At 44.6% G+C, this 22,447-nt stretch overlaps 1 protein-coding gene across 3 annotated transcripts in view; it reads left to right on the forward strand.

Annotated features, from left to right (window-relative positions):
- LRP5 (LDL receptor related protein 5) overlaps positions 1–22,447 on the forward strand; it is a 680,976-nt gene that overhangs the window by 229,485 nt on the left and 429,044 nt on the right. For all 3 annotated transcript variants that reach the window (XM_069624105.1, XM_069624104.1, XM_069624103.1), the window contains exon 3: positions 10,949–11,146. In XM_069624105.1, coding sequence (XP_069480206.1) covers positions 10,949–11,146 — 198 coding nt within the window. The remainder of the gene's footprint in view (positions 1–10,948; positions 11,147–22,447) is intronic.

The following is a 22,447-nucleotide window of genomic DNA, read 5'->3' on the forward strand; positions in this document are numbered from 1 at the left end:
TCTCTGACGCAATGTTGGAATTAATAACAGAATTCAAAGTCATCTGCACCGAAGCAAGCGACCACAACCTCTTAAGAGCGACATGGATCTCGACTGCAGAAATCAATCCAAAAATGAACACTATAGGAATCGAGTCCAACATACAGGGTAATCGCTTAAAAATGTCAGCGGCCAGCGTGGAAGAACTGACGAGGAGCTACAAAACCAAACTGCTCGCCTCTGAACATCACCCAGCGGATATCGACTACCAACCGCTGCTGAGCTCCTACAAAGTACCATCACGCAGTGGGACTGGTTCAGGGAAATCTGGCCTCCACCGATACGACAAACTAGTCGTCACCAAACACACAATCCTAAGACCACTAAAGCGCAAAGCCAAAAAATCCAGCTCACCTGTTCTATTGGCTCAAGCAGCAGCGGAAGCAAAGAAGTACAAAGCTTGGCTTAAACATCACTGAGTCACTCTCTATCAAAAAGACTGAGGAGATGCTAAAAAAAAGGAGCCGGCAAAAACGCAGAGAATTCTGGGCGCTCCTAAAACCTAAAGCAGAACAGAACGCTAACGAGCCATCCAATTGTGTCAGTGAAGAAAAATGGAATCTCCACTTTGAAGTCCTTTTCCGGCAGCCAAAGACACCAGCAACCTCGGAACAATGTTACCACGACTGCTCCTGGGTTGACGTGTCCGATCAAGAAGACATTGTCAACTATCAGTAAACTCAAAGCCTTGCATGCGCTCCCGGCCCAGACGGAGCCACTAACATTGACCTCAAAAACTTTCCAACTTTATGGACCCTATTTATCAGTCTGGTTTTCAGCAAGTGCTCATCAACACGATCTATTCCGAGATCTTGGACGTCCTCCAATGTGGTCCCAATTTACAAAAAAGGAGATAAATCTGGTCCTCGCGACTATAGTCCAATCACTCTCCTCGACACAATCGGCAACATTTTCAGAATGCTCCTTCTAGAGCGGTTCCAGACCTGGGCAACGGAGGCAGCTTGCAATGACCCCTGACAAGGGGGCTTCAAAAAGAACTCATCCACCACAATCAACATCATGCTTTTTAGCATAGCCAAGAGCAAAACTTTAGAGGCTTCAACCAAACTTTGTGGCCTTCATAGACTTAACCCAAGCCTTTGACTGCGTTGACGGCGACCTTTTATGGTTAAAACTCCACTCCTGGAACTGCCCGCAAAACATTTTTGCTCCCATCAAAGCATTACACACAGGTACATCCATGCGAGTGAAACTGAACAGTAAAGGCCTTTTTTGTCTGGGGAAATTCCGACATGTACAGGAGTCAAACAAGGCTGCCCTCTGGCCCCCTCACTTTTTGTGGCCTTCATGGGAGACTTCAAAGACACCTGCTCTACGGTCGGAGCCTTTCCCCCCAAAAAATAGGGAATGTGCCCATGCCACGCCTAGCATATGCCGACGACATCATACTAATTGATCAAACGCAGATCGGCCTTCAGCGACAATTCAACAACTTGTCTGACTACATCAACCGTTCAAACTTGGAGGCAAACCAGAACAAAACCAAAATCTTAATCTTGGAAAAGGCAACAAAAAGATTAAGCACCTTCAAATGGGCGCTGGAAAATGTCCAGATTGAATCGGTACCCAAGTTCAGATTTCTTGGGGTCATCGTGGACAGTTCAGTCAGAAACCAGTATGCAAAACCATCTCTGGGCGAAGTGAGAGCACTGTCAACACAAGCCAAAATTCTGGAAAAAAAACTTGGACGAAAGTTGTCCCTGCACTAACAAATGGGATGAAGCAATGCCGATGATCCCGGACAACTTTTGGCAAAAGATAGAGGGCCACTTTTGAAAGACCATGCTAAACCTACCAAAATCCACTGCAATTGATGCAATAAGGAGGGAGTTGGGACTGGTCTCTCTCAAAGCGCAGAGTTCAACAGCATCGCCTTGTACAGAAAAACGATCATTCCAAAACGCCTCCCGCTATACCAACTGATCAATGCAGAAATCGCCTCAGGAAACTGCAAAGTGCTTGCGAACAGGGCAGCAAAGATAAAGAAACAGCTCGACCAAATAGCATGCTCAGAAGCAGAACTAATCTCCAACCCTTGCAAAATCAAAAGGAAACTGGCCGACTCAGACTGAATTTCAACTTTGGAAAAGGCAAACGAGAACAAACTCCTCGCCCACCTTCCAGCACAAACGATGAAACTGAATGAAATCGCACAATTTCTAAGGTGATTCCCGAGTAGACCGCTCCGTCAACTCTTCTTAAGAGCATGTTTGAATCTATTACACAAGATAATCCAATTCAGAGGCCAATCAGAATCAAAAGCCTGCAGATTGTGCAAAATATCAGACCAAACCGAAAACATGCGACACCTGCTAACCAGCTGCCAGTCACTGGCCAGCATACGACCAGCATACCTATGACCGTTGCTAGAACTATTCACCGACGCCGAAGAAGAGCAGTGGTGGGCGCTCCTATTTTGGCAGAGCCAGAACACCCTGGACAATCGCAACGGCAAAGAACCTGCTGCATTCTGCGAGGGAGGCTTGAAAAGTCCAGTGAAGGATGATTGGCCTCTGTAGACCACTACATCAAAAAATCTCTCTGGGACTACGAGCGTCATCAAGCAAGACTCTTGTAAAATCTATTTATTTAGATACACACAAGTAAAAAAAAGAAAAAAAAGAAAAAACACTGAGCGCTTTTACTTATCACAGTTTCCTACAACATCACAAACGTCGATCTTTTTAATCTTTTTCCTCATCATAGAACCCTGTAATCAAAGCGAAACGACCAACCAACCTAGCACCCTTGTGACACAAGTTCAATACCCACAATGTTTTGAGATTGGTCGGTAATTGGTTAGGTCTTCAGTGTTTCCTGATGGGTCTTTAAAGAGTGGCTTGATATATGTCAATTTTAAGGCTTATGGCACACTTCTTGTTAGTGAGTGGTTGAAGAGGTTGAGGAAATATTCTGCAGGTGTTTCCTCTGGGTGAGGATAGTTATATACGTCTAGAGGGCAGTGGTCTGTTGGAAAGCCGGCTATGTTGTTTTTGCTCACTATGCTGTTGAAACTTTCTGTCGAAATTGGTGGGTAGTTTAGTCTTGTGGATTGTTCTGCCATTGGCGCTTTAAAGGGGTTATTGTTTTCAGGCATGCTCCGATTGACTTCTGGGTGTTTCATTTTGTTTTTGAAGTGGTCTGCAAGATCATTGCATAGATATTTTTGATGGGGTTGGGTGTGGTTTTGCATGCTGTTGGATTTTTTAGCTTATTGATGATGTTGAACATCTTTCTGGGTGTTGCTTGAGTTTGTGATCCGTTCATTGTGGTATGTCTTTTTTTGCATGGAGTATTTCAGCTTTGTATAGTCATATCTGTCTTTGGTATGTGATTTATTCTTATTTTCGTATTCTTTTTTATTTTTGTTGATCATAGTTTCTTCTCAATTCTTGTTCTAGTTTTCTTCAGTGCTCTGAAGTGTGGTGTGATCCATCTAGCCATTGTTTTCTTTAATGAAGGGTGAATGATTTTTCGGTGCAAAGTCATTTCGTGTTTTTCGTGATCCACTTTTGGATGGACTCCATTCTTTCTTCTATGCTGTATGGGGTCTAACATGGTGATTGATAGTTGTGTGGCTTCCAGTCTGTTTAGGTCCACAATGCTTATGGAGTTCCATTTTCTTTTTTGAATTGGAGGATTTTTGGGAGGTTTGATAGTGTTCCCATTGGTGGGTTGATCACAAAGGGCATTATGAGGTGGTCTCACCAGTGTATTGGCATTGGAGGTGCAGTTGTGACAAGGTTTTTGTTGTATAAGATTGCATCTAGGGTGTGGCCTGCTGCATGTGTTACTCCTTTCACCAATTGTAGATGCATTGTTGCTAGCTGATTTTGTTAGAGTTTTGGGTGAATTGGTGTTTTCTTCTTTGAACCAGATGTTGAAATCTCCAGTATGATCAGGTGATCATGTTTAATGACGATGTACGTGATGGTATCCACAAGGTCCACCAGTGTGTCCTTGAAAGTAGGGTTCTATATCAGTGGACTGTAGATAAGTAGGCATGATAGGGTGGTTTGCTGATCTAAGGCCAAGTGCAGTAGGTGTGATTTGCAGTTCGGGATGTTTAGTGGTGGTGATGTCATCTTTAGCTGTCCTTTTATGCAGCGGCGAGAGATCCTCCCCTTTTCCCTCTTGGTTGGTTTGTTGGGTAGGGAATTGTGTGCTGTTACATTGACATTTTGAGTTAGCCTAGTTTTGCAGAGGAGTATAGGATGTCTGCCCCTCCATCGCTTAGCAGTTTGTATATTTATGTTGTGTATTTTGACATTGATGTCACATTGACTAGATTGCAGTGTATCTCTTTTATTTTCTGTGGTTTCTCTGTCCTTTGCCGGTGGGGTTGGTCATTTGAGTTGCTATTGAGTCGTTTTTCCATCAAGTTGTGCCTTCGTTTTGTTTGTCCAGTAGGTCAAAAAGGTTGCGTTTCGGGTTGAGATTTTCTTCCGATTGGTCTGTCTCACATTGAGGATTCTTTGTGTCAAGCCACTTTTTTTCTGAAAAATGATGTAATGAGTTTGTTTCCTACACCTGTGCTTCTGTAGATTTCACGTCCGTCCGTGTTTCTGGCGATCCTGCTTATGTGCTGATGGTTCTAATGGTTGGTTTTGCGAGTGGGTGGTAGGTTGATAGGTAGCTTGGTAAGTAGAATGATTTTGATGTTTTTCCAGCAAAGGCACTCTTTTGCGGTGGGAGGTAGGTGTGCTATTTCTTGATGTTAGTTGGTTCCCAGGTGTGGTTTTATGATGTTTGGCCTTGTTCCAATTGGTTTGTTCTGTTTTTGCTCTTTCGTGTGTGTTGGTCTTTCCTGGTGCAGTGCATTTTGTGGTGTGAGCTTGTTGCTTGGGTGTGCTTGGTTTTCTTGTTTATTTCCCAATCAGGTTGGATTTTTTTTTTTTTTTTCCTGGTCGACTGGTCTCATTTTCTTTTTTATCTTTGCGTGGGGTGTTTGTGCTATTCCAGCAAAGAGTGGAGGCATCATGGGTGTAGTTTCTAGGATTATATTATAGGGCTGTCCCAAGGGGCTGGACTGCTTCAGGCATCAAACGGTCCCATCGATGAAACTGTCCCAGGGGCTAACCTGGTCCTGCGTGCTAGCCTTTTCTCTAGGGTAGCCTTATCCCTGGTCTAAACCCTGTGGGTGGGGCCTATCCTAGGGGCGGGGCCTGTCCAGTGGCCAGGTGGGGTAGTCCAGTGGGCTGGCCCTGTCCAGGGAGTGTAGTGGGCTTGCCAGTGGAGGGGGACTGTTCTTAGGGGCAGGGCCTTTTCTTGAGGGGTCAAGGCCTGTTCTTGAAGGGCGGAGCTGTTCTTGGGGGTGGCGATATCTCGGGTGGAAGCTACCTTGGGTTTGAGTATTTCAGGTGCAGTATTACGCTTTGTCCCAGGTTTTCATAGTGTGGGCTTCTTGGTGCTAGAAGCTTGTGATGAAGGTCTCCCAATGGCAGGATCTCAGAGTGGTATGTCCTTACTGTGTTGGGATTCCTGGTTGTGAGTCCCTTTTAGCGATGGTGCCTTGTATTGGCAAATGACTTAATGTGGTATTCGCTTCCAGATGGTTTGGGCTCACTTTGTTGGGGCCTTGTAGTGTTATCTGGTTCACAGTGGGGAAAGGCTCTCTGTGGTGGTTGTATCTTGGTGTCAGAGCCTCGTGGTGCTTGGGAACCTCAGCTTCACACTGGTACTGTTTACAGCAGGAGGTTGAATGTTTCCAGAATTAGTAATGGGAGGTGCTGTAAGTCATAAAGCGCAATGGCAAAATTCTGGGTGGCCTTGCTCCACCATAGCACAGTTAGAAGTGCATCTAACTTCACAGTGGCAGAATTTTGAAAATGCAGAGCTCACTGCAGCTAAGTTCAAAAGTAGGGGAAGAGGATCACCGTGGCAGAGATTAAGTGAGGCAAGGTGCAGGATTGGTAAAACATTAAGGACAAGATTTCAAGTGAGGCCACTTTAGTGCATTGATCAACGTTATATTGTGGTGTAACCACACAGCAGCAGAGTTCAAATGTGGTTTAACCCCAACAGTAGTTATGCTCAATAGTGGTGTATCCCAGTATTAGATAAATTCAAATGCGGTGGGGGCACCTTACCGTAGCGGCAATGAAAGGGGCCGAATTCAAAACTAGAGGTTATAGGCAAAGAGATTTCACAGTAGTCGTATTCAAACAGTGGTATGTTGCATCACCACTTACCGTTTATAGATGGTCCTCTGGGTTTATGGGGGCAGGCGGGCTGCAGCGCAAGGCTGGGCACCAGGCAAACAGGAACATTGACCTTACCCTCTGCCTGGATGCCCGCGCAGTGGCTGCCCTAGGAGCAGTGCTTAAGAAATGGAGAGGGGGTGGGGGGTAGGGTAAAGGAAAAAGGTCAAACAAACAAAGGACTAGCCCACAAAGACCATGCACTCTAGGAGCAGTCCAGATCAAAAAACGAACTTGAAATCACAGTAGAACATAGCCCTCCAAAAAGGAACTAAACAGGCCCTACGCTTAACAAGTGTTTGTTGTGCAGGATGGCTGTAGAATACAAATAGGGAAGCAGGGGAGAGCAGTAAGAGAGGACTAACAAAAGGACAGGGACAGCTGACTGCCTCAGCCAATTATTATGAGGATGGGAGGGGAAAGGAAAGGGAGCACAAACAAATAACTGGACCACAAAGACTGTGCACTCTAGGAGCAGTCCACATTTTTTAAAAGGGCTGGATATCACAGTAAAAAAACAGATAAATGTCCCACCCCAAAAAAAGAGAAAAGTTTGAAATGGCAGGTTCGAGTTGGATAGGAAGGGCTGGAGCAAACACCAGACACTACTTCCTATGCCACAGTTGTTTGCGTGTAGATCAGGGTTTGGCATTGCGGTGAGCTATTTAGGTCCTTGTTATAGCCTACGAGAGCCTGTTTGCCATGACACCAACGCCTACCAGGAGCTACGTTTGGCTCCACAGGCCATCTGGTGCCATGTAAACATATGACTTTATACACATTCCTAAATATAGAATTAAACTAGCTTTAGGACACATCCAAAAGACCTTTAAAGGTTAAAGGGTTGTATTGCATTAACAACATGTTATTGATTGCTTCTCATGTGGGAGTTACATTTGCGGCATGCTGTATAATCGCTCCTGGATTCTAGAGGTACCCAGGAGCTGCTTTTAGTTCCTGCTAATCAAATCCTTATTTCGAATCCATGTATGTTATGTTTCCAAACATGAACCTAGCTTAGAAGCATCGGACTTCTGCAATAAAAACACATTTTACATATGGTTGACCCTAGACGACATGGAATGGGATGTGCTATGATTGTGAGCAGGTCATTCTTTTTTAGGAGTGGAGTTCAATGACTACCAATGCTTACTGATGAATTCTTTGAAAAGAAAGTATGCCTTGTGGGATATTTCCCCCCAGTATGGAAGCATACAGGAGAATGTCAATTTCCTGCATTTTTCCTTCTTGCATTGTTTTCATTTCCAGTCTTGCAATGTTGTGGCCTTTGGAATTCCAGTGAATGACGTGGGTTGCAAACCTTACAGCTAGTTGGTGTCATGACCACTGTGAGGGGGCACAAGTTGTGCCACAAGCAGGCTCCCACCAGAACCCTGAGGGCCTTACAATCACTGCAAAAGGGCTCCTGGAGCCAGTCCTGGCGCGTTTGGCACCAGGCTCATATGTAGGAAGGAAGGGCTGTTCAAACTAGGTCCCATTTATATACACAGGTCTTTAAATCCAACATGGAAGCACCCACACAGCCTAGCTCTAAGAAACCAGCCATGCGGTCTAGTGTTTTGGCTGTGGCAGGCCTGGAACTACTTTCCCTTGTACTAGTTTACCTGGGCTATATAAACCACACCCTGACTGCAGAACACGTTTCGTGTTATTCTGCAACCAGCAGTGTGACGCTCACCGTGTTCAGCTCCTGGTCTTCAGCATTTCCAGGTAGTCCTCAAGAACAAGAAAAAGATTATTCTGTTTTACCTGAGAAAACACCATCCAGCACTCGGCATCTCAACCGTGCTGCAATCTGTGGAAACCGAGAGAAGAAGAAACATCACTCACCTGTGAGTACTAGCTTAAAGACTTCCGGCGAACCGCTACCACATCTGCTTCTCGAACATCGCGACCTGCAATAACGAGAAAAGGAAAAACAATATTAGAACGCGCGCACTTCCAAACATTGAATTCCATCAGTCTTACCTGAATTCCATCACGCTACGCCGTGCTTCCATCTGGAGCACCACAGCAACATCTGCAAAGGAATAAGACATATTCAGGTTCGCTTTCAATATTAAACAACCGCACAGCGCTATATTTACCTTAACGGATTCCTGGGGCCTGTTTTTCATCGCGTTTTCATCCACTTCCAGCACCAGAGCGGCCTGTGAGGAGGAGAAGAAGAAAACACAGGTTAGCTTTAAAAGACGATAAAGGCGCAGCGCTTTGCGCTTTCTCTTACCTAGAAACGTGCCTCTCCATCTGGCACGCCAGCATCAAGACCATCGCACCTGAAAAGGAGATAAAGACATTAACGAATTCCCACCATAAACAGAACAAAGACTTACAATTAACAAACCTATCTGCCTACCAGCAGTTTCAGGGTCACAGTAGGCCTGGGCCCAAGGAAGGCGTACTGCACCAGTGAAGCAACTCGGGCAGCTCGCCAGCAAACATCAAGCACCCCTGCACAAGAAACGCAGGACGGATAGCTCACCCTACAAATGACTGAGGTGAGAAAAGTACCCAGTGGGAAGGGAATCGGTCAGAGGGAGGTGGGAGATTCACCCATTGGAGGCGGTTATCACATATCCTCCCTCTGTAATTGCAGATTCATTATTCAGCACTGGGCAACTACGCATCCAGGGTTCCAGACGCCCCCGGGGATATCAGGTGAGCGTAACAGTGGCATTTCTGTTGACAAAACATTTTATGTAATGCAGATTTTTTTAAAGATGCAGGCAAGATGGGCAGCAAATCGTCTCTGAGGGAGTTGGGAAGATGTGCTTGACATTTCTGATACTGACAATTAGTCTGGTGTGTTGCAATGTATTGGGTGCAGCAAGAGCAGAGGGGGAGCGGTCTGGAACGGCAACTGCTTGGGGTTGGCCATTAGTCCTGATGTCGGAGGATGACAGGGGTTAATTGTTCTTAAGGGTGTAAGACTAAGAACGTACATCCATTTGATCACTCCTAGGCTAGCACATGCAGCAACACTGAATTCTGAAGTGGCAGATCAGAAAAACACCAATCTAGGTCACAACAAGACTAGTTTCGCGATATTACAAATATTTTCCCCATAATTTGTCCAAGAAATGTTTTTTTATCTCTGCATTTCAACCTGACGATTTCCATTAACGCAAGCTACAGCAAGTCCACTTACCTTTCCAGTTTCTTCAGAAAATACGTTCCTATTTCCAGTTCTTTCTTAGTAGATTGTCGTTTAGTCATGCATTTTTGTTGTAAAATGGAGACAATTGCCTGGTATTGTGCTTCACTGGCCCAATACTGGCACACCACTGTAGATACTTGCGTGGACTTGTTTCTTGAATTAATGTGACCGTAACATTTGTTTTCTGGGGGCAGTGTGAAAATACCTTGCATGGCGGTCTCCCTAAACTAGGGCAACACTTGCATAACACGTTTGAAACTGGCATGAGTATTTTCTGGGGGCAGTGTGAAACTGTTAATTGTGTTGGGTCCATTTTCCACACTACAGCTTAATCCTTTACTCACACTACACCACTGCTTCCCAGCACTGACTTTTAAATATCAAGTAGTTTGCAACACTACTGCAGTTGGTGTGTCTAGTGATGTAGTGATGTAGTGCAACATTGGGAACACCAGTGTCTCGTCTACAAATATTGCATGCACTACTTTTCACATTTAACTTGCTGTTATCCTTTTAAGATTTTTTGACATATCGCATTATTGATACATTAATTGTTTTATGTCCTGCAACATACCTCAGTGAGGCTTTTTCAAAGAAAGATTCTAGCTTGAGATGTTGCACTCTAAAGCCCATACTCTGTTCAATTTATTAATCGTGTTGATTGCCTTGGCTTCTGGCAAAATATCTGGCGTGAGTGCTTAACTCACTAAGCTATCGATTTTTAGCTTGCAGGACCAAGGATCGAATTCTTATGGTTCCGACTAGTTCATACTTCTGAGGTCGATGGATTGTGCCCCTAATTTGAGTAATGCCACCTATTATAGAGCTTAGAATAGCAAGTACGGTTTGAGGAGCTATAGAAAAATTGTTTTATTGACACTTGGTTTTAACATTTTTTATTTTTATCCTGTGAGAATTTGTATTCAAACTTTCATTTTCAGAATCATCGTTTATTATCCTTCATGGTACTTACACCGCTCTGTGTCTTTCTTCCTCGCTACTTACTCTAAAGCCTTGAACACTCTTCACTAGTTTCTGGGATTTGGCCTGCCCACATATTGTTTAAATCCTGGCTAAAGGTATCTGTTAGCAATAGATTTTCTCACATGATTTTTCAACTTTTAAAACAAACCGTTTGTTTTGGAACTGTTATTTTGTGTGTGCAGTGCTTTAGGGGAAACGAGTGCCATATACATTCCAGAAAATAAATCCCTAAACCCTGCTGGAGAAGCTTCTGCCAAATACCATTGTATGGGGAAAAAGTGCACAATGACTTATCATTTTTTTTGTCTCAACTCATTGTAGAAATCCTGCATGGTCATTTTTCGAAATGAGGCAGTTTTCAATTGTGTGAAATATATGGTGCTCTAAACCCTTTGTTTTTAAAATGTGTATCGATTTGGTATGGATTCCAGAAGGCTCTCCTGGCCCGATGGTGAGCGACATGGTTGGTAACATCGAGGCATGAATTTCAGCCACCCACACCCCCTTTCCACTTTTATTCTCGTAGGTACATGTACTGGACAGATTGGGGTGAAACTCCACGAATCGAGCGAGCAGGCATGGATGGCACAACTCGCAAGATAATTGTGGATTCGAATATTTACTGGCCCAATGGGCTAACAATCGATTTGGATGAACAGAAGCTGTACTGGGCCGACGCAAAGCTGAGTTTCATCCACCGGGCCAACTTGGATGGATCATTTAGGTAGGCTTTGATTTGATCTCTGTACTTGGATAGCTCAGTGTGTGGCTCACCTGTTAAATTAACATTGATCAGAATGCACTGCCATTCTAAAACCATACCTGTTTCCGTTAACCTTTTTTGTCTATTCTGTGGTATGGGTGCTCTGTGCTTTTTCTGCCTTGGTCCACAAGACATATACATTCACATGGAATTATCAGACTAGTGTAATGCTGTTGATACTTTATTTCTGTGGCTAAAGTAGAAGTGTCATGTTGATTATTGGGCCTGTTTGTATATTTTTTATGAGAAGTGTTCTAACATTGCAAAGTTAAATAATTCGTGAAATGGTGGCTAATAGCAACTTGTCTTCAGGACACCAGTATTCCTTGTTCACCAGAGTTGTCATCTCTTAGGCTGTTATATTGCATATTGGTATGGGTATCACAAACGTGTGCGATAGATGTTCCAGGAAGGCACATGCTGTGCTCCAGATTTTGAAATGACTTGCTCCATGTCTGTGGAACAGGGCAAGTCCTATCTGGCCATGTCCATATTTCGGTATTTAGTACACTGTTGGTGAGAGCAGTATGAATACTTTCTCTGTGGAAAGAGGGAATGGCTAAATTGCCATTTTCTTCAGATATTGTGCTGTCCCTCTTCAGTACTCGAGCTCCACACAGTCTGAATCTTCAGTAACCAGTCTCCTACCACTGAATTATAAATATAGATGTGATTAGGCTAAAGGGGAGTCTGTATTGATCTGCAAGAGCGAGACAGGCTGTCTGTATATTTCCTTTACTGATTATCAGGTGGCCCTGCCATTGGGTCTTAAAACATGAATGAGATCCCGTATTTTTCCTGGCACTTCTTGTCTAGACCATGATGTGTTTCCACTATAATATGCCACCCCTTAGGACCCCAAAAATCTAAGAAACCTGTTGGTTGGTGGCTGTTTACGTTTTAATTGTAACTTAAAACAATGTAAAACGTATTCTGTGGAAAGGATGCATCAAAACATGTTAACACTTCAATGAAAGCAGGAATGTAGGTTAACAAAGTATCCGTTTCATAGACGCGCTGGTTGCAACAAAAGGTAGAACATTTTATTTGAACGTGTTCAGAAAATCTACAGATGGAAACCATCCTTTGCAATCGGGACGTTTTCATTTAAAGCAGTAAAAATATGGGTTTCCTGTATGATGATCTTATTGGGTATTAAGAGTGATTGTGACATTTTAATTAAAGTAGATGATCGATAGAATTATGCTGAACATATTGAAAAGACACACATCCACAAATGTTATATATACAGACCGTCTGCGTATTTTAAGTGGCTTCAGTTTGAAGTCATGTAAAAATAAAAATGATAATCTTAGTGTGATGAAGTATAATGGTAGCTATGTTCTGCAGCACCATTGTTTGAATATAGCAAAGGGCATTTTCTTAGAGCACTTTTAAGAAAGGCTAATGTAGTGATTACCAAAATGCAACAAACTTTCCTTCAGACCGAGGAAAGGGCTTTACCCTGCTTTAATCTTGTCAAACGTTCCTCTCCTACAGCATACACAATATTCCACCTAAAGCCATTTTTCATGTAAATCAATTCATGCATACAGAACTCACAGCATGAATCTGTTTGGGTATGCATATTTTGCTATCGAATGGTTGTTTCAGAAAATGTGACGTTCCCCACCTCATCCTGGTGACCTTAGCTTGCGGTCAATGGTCCTGGCGGGGCACGGAAGAACCCTCTGATCATTCACATTTAATCCCTATCTAAGGGCAGGGGACAATCCCATTACCACCATAAGACATTCTGGCCCCTTTTAAGGGAATTGAGGAACGCGGTCCCACAGAGCAACATTCCCACATCAGTGCTGTAAGCCATTCTCTGGGGCTGAGCCAGACAGCCAATTTCCATTTCAACTAACGCTGCAGATTCTCCCTTCACCTTCACCAGTAAGGCGCGACTACATCTCGATACAAGACCACAATCTTAGTCTGGAAGTGTGGGCGTTAAGAGCAGGAGCTGGAAACATGCGTTTGTTTAGAGAAGGTTGGAGGCGAGCACAAGACCCTGGAGACTGGAGAAGAGACTGAGGAAGCTGGGCAATAACAGACCCTGGGTGTTGGAGGAGAGGCCCAGAATCTTTAGTTGGTCAAGAGAGATGCAGCCAAGATGCAAGGAGCAGGAGAGTGGTGGCTAAAGAGTGAAATTGAAAAAGGTGATTCCTAAGGGGTGGAAAAGATGGGAGTTCCAGAGACAATTGAGCTAGACGGTACAGAGAGAGACAGGGAGTGGGGAGCCGGCGGTGGGAGAGAGTGCTCAAACCAGCAAAGACGGTGCGTAGAGGAGCGAAGAAGCTGGGAGAGACCTAGAAATCCTTTAATGTGAAAGAGGGTAGTAAGGTGGTGCCCAGCAGGGCTAGGAGAAGCGGAGATTAGAAGTAGCCAGATGAAGAGAAATGCCCAAAGGGGTAAAGAAGTAGCGAGTAAAAGTAGTGAGGAGGGTGGTGCTCGTAGGAGTGAAGGCAGTGCCCAAATGGGTGAAGAACTTGGTACAGAGAAGGGTGATGTGACAGAACAGTGACTGTAGTGGCCAACGGTGGGAGAGAACGTAGAGACCATTACATCATAGAATGGGAGGGTAGGGATTGAAAATAAGTGTATACAATTCAGACATAGTTACAAAAGATGTGGGTATTGGAAGATAGACAAAGTTTATTGGAAAATTAATTGAGATTGACACTGAATTGAGAAATATGAACTGTAGAAGCTGAGCTGGTACATGAAGCAGAAGTCTGGAATAAAGTAGGGCAGAGGGAGTAAACTTTAGAGTCTAGTGGCTAATATTTTAGGGAAAGGGCTTTAGACCGAGTAGATGGCCACCCTCTCATCCTGACGGGTTCCTCTGTTCTATTTGTAGGACTGTGGGAGGTTGCATACTTGCTACCTTGGCACTGTATACCTTTGCTATTGGAACCCAACAAATTCCACAGAGAGAAAGTCTTTAAGATCACATAGTGGATCCCAGAAAAATACAACAGGCAGCAGGCCAGGAAGATTGGGACACAGAAGAGAAAGAGAAGAGGGCCAGCCTTGTGAATCTAGTACTTGCCACCAAAGAACACTTTGTTGCCATTGTTTAACTTATAGTTTCACTGAACCTTTAGTTAGTCAAAGTCATCTGACTAATCCTGATATTTCAATTGCCTACTCCTTTTATTATTTTGCCCCTGTATACCATAAAAGAGCCCTAATAAAACATTGGGCCTCATTCCGACCCTGCCGGTATCCTGGTGGTAGAGCCGACAGGATACCAGCAAATGTGGATACAGTTTCCAGCACCTGGTCCAGCGGCTTTGCAGCCGGATTACGGGTGCCGGTGGAGCAATGTTGATACCCATTCATTGAGTCCCATAGGACTCAATCAGGGGGTTTGCCGTCATTACCACCACTGGCAATGCCAGTAGCAGTACCAAGGGATTTTCTGGCCGGTAGGGCACCTGGCATTTAGCTGGAGGTAACCCAGGTGCCCCACCAGCACTCCCATAGTTTGATACCGGCACTTTTTTACCAGACCGCCCGACTCGGAATGAGGCCCATTGTCTGGTATTTGATTCCTATTGTAAGTTTAGACAAATATTTCAACTTGTTTTTGTCTGATTTGAAAACTAAGCCTCGACTTGGGCTGTCAGTAATCTGATCCCTCTATAAAGTTCATGTGCCTTCACCATTGTGTTTGGTCATAGAAAAGGTGCAGAGAAAATAACTCAATAGAGAAACTGATTCAGCTAAATCTGTTACCAAGGAACAGCCTGACTCAGAACAGGAAACCAGGTTTGGTTTTCATCACTTGACTGGTTGTGTTGAAAAGTAGTTTAATGATTTTGTTTTTATGAATAGCGATCATGACCTTTTACTGTTGGATCCTCTGAGACAAGGCTCCAATTAAGTTTTGAGGGGATGTACCCATTGATTCCTGTGGATAAACCAGTAAGATGATCAGCGGGTTGAGCACTCGCTGCTGAGATCTGTGTGTGATCTGCAGGTCCCGCGTTTGAATCCCAACCAGGCCAACTAAGCCTCTCCTTCCAAATTCGATAAATTAGTGCTAACTTTGTTTGGGTGACAATTGTTCATCTTACGTAAATGTTTGATGTACTACAGCGCTTTGGAGAAAGTGATACATAAATAGAAAATTCGTTATTATTGGCCAAAACATTAACAACTCGAAAAGGTCAACATGGGACTGCTTATGCCGTCCTCGCTGGAAAGTCCATGTTTTTGAGGTGAGTTGAAAAATCTGGTGAGGAGCTTGAAGGTGAAATATAAATCCACTCCGACATACAGCAGCAACTTTAAGCCTGAAGATACTCACAAGAACGTGATGGAAAAACTGGTGCCTCTGTATCAAAAACCACCAAAAAGAGGATCGTAATGTGAAGATAATTATTCCAAAGTTTCTACAAGTATGGCCTCTTTAAATGGAGGAAATTCCCCACATACAGAGAAGCAAAAAGCACTGAAAGAAAAGGGGGACTTTTATTGAACAGACTTATGCAAAACCAGGGCTTTGGTGTTCTCTGTCCTGAAAGCAGCGCATATTTCGTTGGTTTTGTGCTGGGTCCAAAGAAAAACGTTCCTTGGTACCTTCGGATGTGAGTCCTACTTCAGTGCCTTTGGCTCAGAAAAGCTCATGTCGACTGGTGCGATGCCAAGAAAGCAAGGGATTCTAAAATGTCGCTAATGACACAACCATACCTCTAAAGCACTACAAACCGCATGTACTTCAGTACACTGTAACAACAAAACAAACCACACATGGCCTTGCACAACAGCACATGACTGCTACCAACCGAAGAGCACAGCTGAGCTCAGAGAACGGTGTTAACCGAACTGAAGCAGCCAACAGCACATCACAGCTCTCGTGCACTTTCCTGCTCAATCCTACGAACCCATCCCACCCTCTTTCCTTTCAGATCAGCGAGAGTGCCAGGGGACAACTTCATTGGTTGGTGATAGTGCATGTTATAAATATCCTTTAACATTACTGAAAAAGATTGCAACTAAAAGCTTACTTCGCGTAACTTTATCGGATGACAAAGTGCAGGAGGATATTGCCACAGATTTTGAGGCCTGCTGGCTTTGATTTAGAGTTATTCGAGAATCTAGCCACACCTTCAACACCTGATGGAGTTTTTTCAGGAGGCCAAATGGGGCCTCACTGGATAAATGAAGGCAAATGCAGTATCCTGCATTTGTAGACCCTTAAGCAAATCCTTTCAAAATACCAATGGTGCAACATTATACACTGTACTTCCTGTTTAGAAGAGCAGTCCTGGTGAGATGATCTTGGGATAATATGCAGCAAATAAATGACAAGGGAGCACTGTACAGATGACTGTGTAATCGGCTCACCTGAAGGAAAATTAGCAATAGTCTCTTGGTTCTGTAGCGACAATCAAAGCGGAATGAATGCCATGCTAAAGAGTCACGCTCCGAGAATTAATGTGATTTATCTGGAGGTTACTGATTTGCTACTGGAGACATTAATTACTCCTAAAATACAAGATGCCTTCTTGACCAATTATGGCAAAAATATGTCTCCAATTAAAGGAGATTTTGCTTACCTCTGCTACAGCAAGATTAGTGAATACTCAAATTGGAAAGATATACATGCTTTCACCACAAGGCCCCATTGTAGTTTAAGGTCTTAAAGTGGCAGTTGTCACCAAAGCCAAAAAGAGGTCTAGAATATCCATAGCCTTATATCAGGCTTTACCACACAAAGCAAAACCCTTGATGCTTTAGGATGGCAGGTTGCAACCTGTGCAATGTACAACACCAAAATTGCTAATTCTGCCACGTTACTGCCGGGGCATGAAGGCAGCACATGAGATGAATAGAGGAACTTGGAAAGCCTTCACCAGATGAGCCCATGCAATAGGGTATTGTACAAGAAGGCCCGATCGCATTAAATACCATGACTAGAATTGTTCTAGATCAGTAGAAACGTCTGGTAGGCAAGCAGCCACAGGCCTAGTAACTGAAAAATATTCTAGGCTAAGGGTCTCTGTATTCCGTATAGAAGAGCACAAATTATAGATCTGCATTTTGGTGGGCAGGGCAGACTGTTTGGTAAGCAATTGGTTGAGACACTTGGAAAAACTAAAAAAAATAGCCTGAAACCGCCAAATCGGTGAGAACCCCACATGCAGACCATTCCATAAGAAAAGTGCCACAAACAGCAGAAGAGACCAGAGTAAAAAGGCATGCCATCCAGGAGTAAGGTACTTCATTTCCAGTTCACTCGTCATGGTAGTAAACTTAAGCCCTTGGTGGGGATCATTTGGAACAAGATAATCAAGGTGCAGGAGAAGAGACTCCTCAAGAAGAGGAGCCACCACCACAAACTGTCCGGGTTGTCTCCTCCCCTCTGGTAGCACCTCTGTGCAGGGGTGATTAAGGGACCTTCAGCAAAACGGCTATTATGTTTAGTTCCAACAAACCCAAAAGGGATATCTCCAAAGTATAGACTGATAAAATAAGAATTTGTCTTTCTCTGGCTAAAACACTTGGGCAGGGCAGGTGTTTGTGGTCGTCCTTATTTCCATCGTTGTTGCCAGGTGTTCTAAAAATCCAGTACTGAGAGGATTGACTGCAGCTTCCTCTCAGCACAAGCAGGTGGAGTGATTCCTGATGGTATCTGGCAGGGGATGTCCTATTCATCCATGTGTTTCACAACAGTGCTATTGGTGCGTAACTTGCACCTTGCCCCTGAATTTCCTTAGTCCCCTCCCCCACACAAGACTAGGCTGGAAAGCAATTGCAACTGCAGCTACCAATGGTAATGATGGAAAAGCTCATACCCCAATTCATCCACTGTTAATTCTTATGCCCACTTACAGCTCCTTGCCATTGCCCTTCTGCCTCTTCACTCCATTGTCTCCTGCTGCTACTCTTGCAGTTTTAGGCTGGGATACATACATGTTACTTCTATTTCCACAGCACACGGATGCTGTGGTCAGCCACAGCCAGTTCTGCTGTATTATGCCATCCTTCATTATGTTTAGGTTAAAACTACAGCATTTACAAAGAGAGGACCAGAAGACACATAGACCTTGGCCCTCTCCCACCTGGATGGTGGCAATGAGCTTTAGGAAGGCCTTCTGGCGACTGCCCTGGCATCCCTGAAATCTGCCCTGCAGGCTGCAGCAAGCCTCATTAAAGGACTCTGCAAATTCTACTAGATCACCCCAACCCTCATGGAACTGCACTGGAACCCACTACTATCCTCTTCAAATCCTGTTGCACCATCTACAGGATGTGCCTGTCAGCTAGCACAGCGAGCTAGGCAGTCACCCCTGATTTCAGTGTGCAGCCTGCGGTGGCAGGTTCAACTCGGCCTTTCATCCTTCCGAGGTCGATAAAATGAGTACCACTCTGTGGGATAATAATGTCTTCTGTTATTTGAGCACTCTGAGACCCATGGGTGTGTAGCACTATATAAGAAATACATTATTATTATTACAAAAGTCTGTCCTTCTGAAGTCCCCAAGCTACCTCACTGAGAAACTCTGCTTCTCCGGAGGGCTGCGATCCACCTGAAGTAAGAAAATGTGCAGACTTGAATTACAACAGTGCAGGAAGGAAAGAACCAGAAGACTGGCCTTCTCCGTCTATGCTACAAGACTCTGGAACCTAATCCCATCGACCTCAGACTTGCCCCATCACTTCTACAGTTCAGGAAAGAGCCCAAGACCTTCAAGGTATGGCTCCTCCTTAACCACTTGGTGCACCCATCCTGCACTCCCCACCCTACCTCAGACTCAGTGATCTGCTCCCCACTGTCTTCCCTCTATGCTGCCAACTGCCCACCATCCCCGGTTAGCTCCTGTTTCTTTTTTCTCTGATCCCCTCACTGTGTTCTTACCCCTATATTTGTAAAGCGCTCTATTGCTTCCCGAAGCTAGGCCCGCGCTCAATAAATACTGTAATAATAATCTGCAAATATTTTGTTTACAAATACAAGAGCTTAAAAACCTTAGGTAATAACTAAATGGAAAAGCCCTGTGGCCAATGGGTGAGTAAACTATAACTAAAATAGTTGCCTTCCCCCAGTCTCCCTTCCAATGCTCCCTTTGCCAATTGCCTGGAAATCCAAATGGTAAGAATCACAAACATTGGTTAGGTGAACTCCTATGGGCCTTAGGGATTTCTTTAATGTGGAGAACTTTCAGGATCTAGAATTCAGCTTCCTAGGGTTAATGACTAAGTATCCTCCTAATCGCTGCTCTGCCTCATCGACTACCCTTGTGGTTTTTCTCACTTCCGCACTTCTCTCTTCTTGCTCCACTTGCATGGAATTCTCTTCCCCCGATCATCCGAGAAAGTCCACACAGATTTGTTCAAAACCAAACTAAAAGCTTACCTCCCCACCTCAGAGTTTACCTCCTAACGTAGCTCTCATCTGCCTGGTAGCTAATGTTTTTCCCTTGCCTCTAACTTGCCTCTGTCTCGCTCTTCCTCTACCTCTACTCTAGCACTTCACCCACCATGGTCACATAACAAGCACAGCTGGCCGTACTGCCTACCTGCTCTTAAAAAGGTCCAATGTTGGTTGTCCTTAATGTAGGTGTGTCCTCTTAAGTATAGGCCTGTTCCATTTACTCCCCTCCACAACCTGTTCAGAATGCACCTCAAACTCACCCCATTGTAAGAAGCTCACTGCTTCACTTCCAATCTGATGTCTTATCTATTGTATGTTATTTTGTGATTATAAGTGCATTGTTTCTCCTGTGTGTAAATATATATATATAAAAAAATTCTGCAAGGGAGACCTGTTGGCGGGTAAGTCAGTAAGCCTGGGCGCTTTGCAAAGGAGCATACCGCAGGCATATATGTGCTCCTTTCACTCTTATTTCATTTAGTAGGGAGAATTTCTGGAACATTGCCCCCCCCTCCTCCCTCGATTGCTGCAAACCGGGATAATACCTTTGTTATGCTTGGAAGGAAGGTGCACTTTTCAGCATGAGCTGGTTAAATCCCAGGAGCCAGGAATAATGCAGAAAAAGCTTTTAAAGAACAGCCTATTGGCTTAATTCTGGCTCCTTATCCTTTTCATCCCTGGGCCAAAGAGGGGAAGAGTCTGAGGCTTTTCCCCAGGAACACAAGTTAGATTCTTTCACTACATAGTTTTCATGGTAGTATGTGAGTGTGCACATGGCCGTTTTGTTCTTTTTGCGAATAAAAGTGTATTTTTCAGTTCCAGTCGACAGGACGGTGCTCTACCAGCCCACTGAAGGTCACTTTTTTTATCTTTTTATTCCCCTATTCAGTCGCATGTTATCTCGAGCAACGGCTCTTTGTTGTAGAGGTCTTTACAGAGGAAACGCAGCCGCTTTCTCTGATGGTCCTGGTCATCCAATGAAAACTACCATAACTGTACCTGTGTTGGATGACATTTGGGAATTGTCTGATCCCAGGTTCAAAGCTCAGGGTCTAACCTTCCTTGTCCCATAAACATGTCTCGAAAAGAAATGCAAATACAGTGTCTTCCAAGATGTGTCTGCCTGGGCATCCGAAGCCGGACTTGGTCATCACTGTTGATGCCAGGTGACACTCTCAAACCCTGCCACAGGTTGTCAAGTACACCTGAGAAAGGAGGACAGAAATTGGATGGAATCTGAGGACTGTCTCGGTTACAGAATCCTTTACCATCAGGGGTGCCAATACGCTAGCCATCACTGACCAGTGTAGTAGGGAGATGTGTTGCAAAATCTCTCAGATCCTGGAACATCTCCCTGAAAACAATATAGAAAAGGTGAAGTCATGAATGAAGGCACTGTCTGTGCAGCATGCCATCATCTTGCCTGTGGATGTGAATGATGCTGGCTTCCGACATATGGCGCATGCGTCTTTCTCGCACCACCAGGGATGGATGAGATCCACCAATGTTAGCCTGCAGTTTCAAGCTTCATTTGTAGATATGCCTTATGATGGTGTTCATCTGTTTATGAATGAGGTTGAGGGCCTCAAGGCTGACATGTAGACTGACAAATCTATGCTCTATCTGTGAGGGGCGTGCTCCTTTAGCTATTTCCTTGTATTTCTGTTCCAAGGCTCAATTTCCTAAACCAGACCTGTTCAAATCATTTGCACATCCTCTCCTTCTGGCTCTGCTGGCAAATACCAGAAACAGTCTGCCTGTCAGCAATCCTACTGGTCCTCCACTGGCAGTAGAGGCAGGCAGGGTAGAAGACGGGCATGCTCAGAGCACCAAATGACTCCTTCAAAGGGATAGTGTCCTCCCACGTATTTTATCTTTTAACACATGTTGTCCAGCATAAGCTGCTTCGGAATTTATTTTTTTCGGCAGAGGGTGCTGTGCCTCGTTGGCGTCGCTTCGATATCCCTCGAAGGCCTCCGTAGAGGATGTCATCAAAGGCATATATACCACGCGTAGCGCCCGTTGGCTTCAGTTCCATTTGTCAGCGATGGCGATAGCTTCAAAGAAGTGCAGCACGCTTCTTCACATCTTGTGACGTCTTTGTTAGCCTTCGACATTGAGACATCTTCATCATCGACACAGACGACTCCGAAATCCGGTTTTAAAATGTGTCGGGATTGCAAATCGAAAATGCCCCTGACTGATCCGCACCAAATCTGTTTGTGGTGCTTCGGAGTGGACAGTGACACCTCTGACTGCTTGAAGTACTGGTCTATGACTGGAAAGGGCTTGAGGGAATGGAAGGGGAAGCTGAAGGTAGGCAAAATCTCTTAATCCCCTACTCGACTGACTAGTCGAGAGGCGACTCTCCTCGGAGGATGGCCAAACTGTCCAGGTCAAGGAGTGGCTCACGCCACTCTTCTTCGTCCTCGAAGAGAAGACACCGTAGGTCGCCTTCGTCGCCTGGACGCTTTCCCAGAAAGAGTTGCATGTCCAACCAAGAAATCCAGTCTGGCCGAGTGGGAGGCATTCAGGGCTGAAATGCTTAACATTTTCAAAAAGCAAAAAACAAGCTATGCTCCTACTGCGCCTTCTAATGAAGCTGGGAAGGAAAGGTCTTGGCCCAAGTCTCGCATGCCCTTAAACCCGGGACAAACGCCTTATCCGCATCGTGAGCCTTCGAGGCCACGATCCGATGTAACATCGAAGGATCACTCGAGCCATAAACATAAGTCGAGGTCGCCATCGACGCAGTCGACGCCTGCCAAACCCTCAACGTTGATGCCAGCAGCGCCATCTTTACCAGCTGTGCCGTTGATGCTGAGCGCCCCAATTAAACCAATGGCGCCAATAAAGAAAATGTACTACAG

Source organism: Ambystoma mexicanum, chromosome 11, assembly GCF_040938575.1.
Source record: "Ambystoma mexicanum isolate Mex_15411 chromosome 11, UKY_AmexF1_1, whole genome shotgun sequence".
Lineage (NCBI taxonomy): Eukaryota > Metazoa > Chordata > Amphibia > Caudata > Ambystomatidae > Ambystoma > Ambystoma mexicanum.